Source organism: Arachis ipaensis, chromosome B04, assembly GCF_000816755.2.
Source record: "Arachis ipaensis cultivar K30076 chromosome B04, Araip1.1, whole genome shotgun sequence".
Lineage (NCBI taxonomy): Eukaryota > Viridiplantae > Streptophyta > Magnoliopsida > Fabales > Fabaceae > Arachis > Arachis ipaensis.
Genome location: NC_029788.2, coordinates 124,300,319 through 124,306,810, shown reverse-complemented (window position 1 = coordinate 124,306,810; position 6,492 = coordinate 124,300,319). Strand labels below are relative to the sequence as shown.

The 6,492-nt window shown below is 35.4% G+C and overlaps 2 protein-coding genes across 2 annotated transcripts in view; both read right to left on the bottom strand.

The window, feature by feature from the left end:
• Nucleotides 244-4,240, bottom strand: LOC107635196 (rhodanese-like domain-containing protein 4A, chloroplastic). Its single transcript, XM_016338590.2, has 4 exons — nucleotides 3,457-4,240; nucleotides 2,473-2,575; nucleotides 1,974-2,225; nucleotides 244-527 (listed from the first exon to the last, which is right to left on the bottom strand). The coding sequence occupies exons 1-4, from the start codon at nucleotides 4,158-4,160 to the stop codon at nucleotides 477-479; spliced, it is 1,110 nt and encodes a 369-aa protein (XP_016194076.1). The 5' UTR covers nucleotides 4,161-4,240; the 3' UTR covers nucleotides 244-476.
• Nucleotides 4,464-6,492, bottom strand: part of LOC107635194 (TPR repeat-containing protein ZIP4) — a 4,716-nt gene continuing 2,687 nt past the window's right edge. Inside the window, exons 4-5 of the mRNA XM_016338589.2 lie at nucleotides 5,457-6,071; nucleotides 4,464-5,313 (exon numbers count right to left, since the gene is read on the bottom strand). Coding sequence (XP_016194075.1) covers nucleotides 4,693-5,313; nucleotides 5,457-6,071 — 1,236 coding nt within the window. The 3' untranslated portion in view covers nucleotides 4,464-4,692. The remainder of the gene's footprint in view (nucleotides 5,314-5,456; nucleotides 6,072-6,492) is intronic.

Sequence of the window (6,492 nt, the reverse complement as noted above, 5' to 3'; positions counted from 1 at the left end):
TATTAGATTTTTTTTTATGTTGGGCCAATTTAGATGAACTTGGATACAAAATTACATGAATATGTAACATGACTGTATAAATATTTATTGTTTAATCTCTTTTTTCAAAAAGAGCTTACTTAAGCTATTTACCGAAACTGGATTTCAATGTTGTCCTACAGTTAAAATTAACACGAACAATTAGCATATTTAAAAGCCAATATAACATTCAATTTTAGTATGTAAATAAAATCGATCCACCAATGATCACTAATATAAAAGCTTTTCTATTAATTATTCGAGTAAAATTTAACACAGCATTGAATCCGTTAAAAATTTTTTGGCATTAAAATAAGACATTTGTAACGTTAAAAATCAAAGTAAGATTTGACCTCCAAGTTGAGGAAATCATTTTACTAATCTCCCAAGTCATATTCAACTCAATCATAGTACTTTGATCATCTCCATGTTGAGTATGGTAATATTAACCAACATCACTATTGTGGCTTTGAAGGAGTTGGTGATGATGGTGGCTTCAAATCTGGGTACTGCAAAGAAGAAAGATACGAATGATCAGGGTGGCTCCCACCTTATAAGAATAATAGGATTGAACATATTCCCATGTTTCTAAAATCATTGTATTAACACTTTAATCATATTTAATCAAAGTTATATAGAAGAATATGATCGTCTCCAAAATGATAATATACACGAGAGAACACAAATAGTTAAATGTAGTTCATTCTTAAATTTATAAAATAACAACATTGACATACTAATAGTTATTTAACATGATTGATATACCAATATGATTAATCATGATTATGATTAGAGATATAATACACAATCAGTGACCACTCAGCAAGTAAATACTAAATTATTCAAGCTTTCAGGATGTTGTGAAGTACAGAAAATAAATGAATAACATGCTAATGATCAAGAAGGTCTTCGTTTCTATAATTAGTATCCTATCATACATATAATGCGATTTCGAGCCATCCAGCTGTGCTCAAGACATAGGAGCTAATGTTAATGTTTAAGTTTAGGGTTTAGGATTTATGGCGGGCCAAGACTTGGCCGCCTGTCCTGCTGTCCAAGAAGGTGCAAGTGCCACTCTAGTCATCCAATCAATTTGCGGATCGGATCGTATCTGCAATTTTCGGATCAGATGCGGATATTTACCGCGGATCTGCGGATACGATCCGATCCATGGACACCCCTATCTTTCTGCCATTTGAATCAACTAACAAACATTGATTGGAATTGGAATTGTCAATTGTTCATTCCCTCAACCGAAAATGCAGTCATGCAATAAGGTTATTCGAAGGGAAGCAACTAGAAGATTCATATACAAAGAAAACTAAAAAAAAAAAAAAGAGGTAATTCTTAGTCCTGCATTAGCATATATGAAGTGCTGCTGATGGTTATTTCAGCCTTGAAAGATTCTAGGTTCAGTAAAATCCAAGAAATGTATTCATCATCCTTTAACTGAAATAATATAGGTTTCTACCAATGAAGGGTTGGTTGGAGTATTAGTTGCTCATTCCCCTTAACCAAGTAACCTGGGCTTAAAAGAACCATTGTCGGAAGGATTAAAACACCCCATAGGTCCGATGAACCGACGGGCTTCACCCTAAAATCCATCTTATGATCCTTCCACATCAATCTTCCTGATTCTCTTTCCAATCTCTACAGGTAGTCATTGTATGTCATCTAATACAACAGCATTAATAACATCACATAGGTAAGAATTGAGCTGTGCCTAGGGTTATTTACAAATCCAATCTTGAAAAATGTTAATACAAATCCCTAGGATTAGTTATACTTCAGTAAACCAATTCAATGTCAATCTTCAAAACCAAGATAACATTAAGGCCTACAATGCTATTGCTAATTTACAAATCTGCTAAACAATTAAAATATGTTACAAAAATTGCAGAACTCAGCAATCAACATGCATTTTAGCACGAGAGAGAGAGAGAGAGAGAGCATACATTGGGATAGGGAGAGGAAGAAACTACTGAACTGATTTTCCCTTCTGGAACAGACTCTTCAGACCTTTTCACATGACCATTCTCTTTTTCTTGATTTCCATCTGCAGGAATATCAGGGGTTGAGGCGCTCTCATAATTACTATCATTTTGCTGAATGGCTCCATTTCCATTTGCACCGACTTCTTGTGAAGCTTTTTTCTTCTTCCTTCTTTTAATGTGCACTGATGGCGGCAAAAGGCTATCCTGTATAGCCTGTAAGCACAAAGATCAAGTAAATCCTGATTTTCCAAAACCAAATACAATCATTTCTCAGTTAACTCAAGTTGAAGCACAGTATGGAATTTACTAAAATTTGATTTTGGAATGTCATATTTAGATTGTTCTATGTATTGTAATATGTAAGAATGTCAAGTTACGTCAAATTTGAATAGTTTTCGCAGGATGTACTGTGCATTTAGCTAAATAAAACAACATGCAAAAGAGAAGAGAAAGGTCATACCATCCACCCTTGCTGTCCTCTAACTCCACCTCTGATCGCATAGACCTCTTTGAAGCCATTCTTGAATAGCAACTCAGCAGCTTTCAATGAATTACCGTCAAAACTACCTTCCACTCAAAAAAGAGAGAAATGAGAAAAGTTGCTAACATGTATTATATAATGTAGGGTAAAAGAAATGAAAATACTTTAGTCAACAAAGTGACTTATATAATCTTAGTTAAGAATCTTTCCGTAAACAGATTTTTATTTATTTTTATTCTTTTCCAATCCTTGATTTGAAATGTAAAATGTGAAGGAGAAGACAATATAACAGAAATGGCAAACCAAATCTATGATTAAAACAGATCATCAGCTTATTGCTGCACTTGAATTTTGCAGCACTTTCCAAGCAAGATAACCAGAGTTTGAATCAATCAACTATGCATTCATTCACAATAATATATTGAAAGATGAAAAGGAGAAATTTGAGAAATCAAGTTAAAGGATACAAGCTATTATTAACTGCAAACTCCACACAGCTACATTGATGTTATAATGTTCAGTCATAAATTATGTTTAGAAAATTGGATTTTATCATGCAAAGTCAACAAAAAGGTTGTGTCACATTAAAATAAAATCATTCTGAGACTTGAGAGAACAATGATTAGATAACTGGAGTTTTATTCTCCAAATTATATCCAAATTCGCCAAAACACACAATAGAAGCCACAGAGGGGTGTATCTTATACAAAATATAAAATGAAGATCTGCACCAAAATTTATTATATCCCTAAATGACGAAGAAAAGAAAAATGAAAACAAAATGTTAATTTATTATTTAAACATCTTCGGTAGCTAAACATGTTAAGCATATCTTATATCTACTCACTAGTGTCATCCATTCCTGTAAATGCCAAATGAAAAAAAAAATCTTAATATCTTGATCACACAGATTGTACGTGATGCAGAATTCAATTTGAATTACTTTTCTATGAACCCTGTTACCTGTCCAAAACACAGAGAACAGTGTTTGGAGGTTCCTTGAATCTCCCCAAAACCTTCTTCACAAACCCATCTTCGTTTCCCTCTGTGAACTCAACCTTCACCGCTTCCTTATTCAACAGTTTCAAGTTGGGGGACCCCAAAAACTTCACATTCTTTCTGTCCCTGATATCCAAGAGTTGCGAATCAGGGTCATCCCTTAGTTTCCTGAAAGCATCAATGGCTGACACAAACTTGTACTTCCTGAAATACTCTTGTGCAATTGGTATAACAACAAGCCAAATGAAGGTAACCCCAGCAACAAAAAATGGGTATCTGTTGAAGAAATTATCAATGGAGACCAGAATTTCTTCCAAGTTGATTTTGCCTGCATCTGACTCAACTAAAGGGGATGATGCTGCAGCTTCGTCAGCAAGGGATGGAAGAGAAGCAAAGAGGTCAATCACAGTTAATGAAAAGCAAGATTTTGATAAGAGATTTTGGGGAAAGAGAAGGTTTTGAAGTGAGCTAGGAGAATGGGTTTGGAGTGTGGAAAATGATATATTCTTGCAGGGTTGAGGAGAAGATGTAGAGGATTGGGGTGAAGAGTGTGGTGTGTGATGGTTTGAGAGTAAAGAGGAGGCTTTGAAGGTGGGGAATTTCTGGGTTTTAGGGTGGTTTTTGTTGAAGAGTGGATAAGAGGAGAGGAATAGAGATGGTGAATCCATGACAAGGGAGAGAAATTACATACACAAGGATAGAGATAGGGCTTACTTTATGTGTATCTTATCTATGTTATGAACATAAAATATATGTCCTGTACTTGAACACATTATTTTATTCTATTCAAAACTCCTTTCTATATCCGGAATTCCAGAGGGGATTTTATAATTTAATTTAAAATAAAAAATACAAAAAAAATAATCTAGACAAAACATAATTAGTATGATTTTGATGTTTATTATCTGTGTAAGAGTATAAAAATATTACTTTTCTTTTAAGTAATGAAAATAGTTGTTAATTCTTAATTGTTAGGACAAAAATCAGCCAATTTTACTGTTTGGTGAAAGAAAACCCCCCCAAAATAGAATTCTAGTTAAATTCTATTTATAAATCTTACGGAACACTAACAAAGCATAAACACCAGCTATTTTTTAATTTATACACTCCTATTCTATTAGTCCTATATGACTTCCTTCCTGTGCAAGATGTATAGAGTTTTTTCAATTGTCAGAAACTGGATTTTAGATTCATTCCATATCAAGGTTTCTTTTCCAATGTGCCAAGGAGATCTTCCATGCATGCTTTGTAAGCATCCATCCCCGAAACATGCTTTGCAATGTCTAAGCCAACAGTCATCCATTTCTTGCCCAATTCAATCTGACCCAACCGCACTGGCACTGCTGCTCGGTTCCATGCAGTCATAGCTAGCCATTTTCCTTCTTCAACTGGATACTCATCTTCCTTCAAACCAACCATTATCCGGTATGCTTGTTTGTACATGCCATACACAAGATCATCGTCTGTATCGCCCTTGTGAATGCTGGCGATGGCTATAAGCTTGCGAACAACAAGGGCAACGTTTTGATAATCTGGAGTCGATGATGAAAGGAAAGATGAGAGGCACTCATTTAGAGCAAAGGTGGCTACTTCATGATTCGACCGCACACCCTGGGAGGCATAGAGGCCTATCTGAAGGAGGTGGTGGGGTTTGCAGGCCTTTGAATTGGCGAAACTTCTCACACTGAGGAGTTGTGAACCTAAATCATTCAGCCTGCCTTGTATGTCATAAGCACAGAAAGTGTATATGAAAAAAAGTTCAGGATCAATGGTATCTTGATCATCGCTGAGTGAGTTCCCAGCTGTAATTGACTTCAGCATCTGCATACACAACAGAGAAACAAGACAATATTCAACAGGATTCCAAATTAAAACAAAACCAAAAACTAAATACTCTCCAATGTCTACTTATTAGCATAGTACACTTAATGAAATAAAAAATAAAAACCCCTCAAATTTCATACCTGCCCGGCTCTTTCTAGCAATGGTACAGCTCGCTTGACTTCATTTTCTGACATAGCAGCCTCCCTTTGAAATTCTAAAGCTACCATTGATGATACAGAAAGTACTAGTGACTTACAAACCATGATATTGTTCTCAGTGGACCCTTCAAGTAGGGCATAAAAATCTGATGCCAATCTTAAGAACTCAGCAGATAAGTCATAGTTCTTATCCTTCCCTGTTTTTGAACCAAGGTTCCAGGAAGTCACAGCAAACCAATTCCGTTCCCGTCTTCCAACCTCTTCTTTTCCAAAGAAACAATCAGGACCAAGATCAGATGCCCGGGTATGAGCGTGTTTTAAGAATTTGAGGACTTGTTGCTCATTGCCTGGTTCTTGAGAGAGGACTGTTACCAAGGTGCGAAGGACTGTTACTTCTGTTGTTGGCATGGACTTCCCTGAAGTGTATAAATTTAGCATACTTGATAAAGAAGCAACAGCAACAGGAAGAGCATGGCAAGCAACAGCTTCATGGGATGAAAGTGACAGAAAATCTGGTTGAAAGTCAAGGCATGCAGTCATCGCTTCGATTTGAGCAATAGCACCTTGGTGGTCATTCTTCTGGAGATAAATTTTGAACTGACTTGAACAAATGAACGCTACTGTAAGCTATCATTTCATATCAATCAAGAGTGTTATCCTAATGAAAAGAAAATGGGTTGGTCTTAAAGTTGTGTGATCAACCTAAAGAATAACATGGGAAATCGACCTATCAGTAAACTTTATGAATTTTCTGCTACTATAGACCTCCTATATCAATATGGTGCTTTGCTAAGGTCACAAGTTAAATGATTCTACTTTCTAGACAGGGAAAGCTTTTAAATTTTGATTATATTTAATGCATTGGACACTTAAGCTTTTAGTTTTTCAATATAAACTTCCCATTATTAAATCATTAACAAATATTTGTATGGTTAGATAAATTCCACATAAATATTTGTATGATTAGATATTGAAGCCCGAGAGAGAGAGAGAGAGAGAGAGAGAGAGAGAGAGAGAG

Bases quoted from the DNA above. Each gene is read 5' to 3' on its own strand.
- LOC107635196 (XM_016338590.2), bottom strand. From the start codon at position 4,160: ATGGATTCACCATCTCTATTCCTCTCCTCTTATCCACTCTTCAACAAA. The intron at 2,576-3,456 runs GTAACAGGGTTC...AGTGGAAGGTAG, and splicing joins GTTCTCTGTGTTTTGGACAG to TTTTGACGGTAATTCATTGA. The intron at 2,226-2,472 runs GTATGACCTTTC...TTGTGCTTACAG, and splicing joins GAGGACAGCAAGGGTGGATG to GCTATACAGGATAGCCTTTT.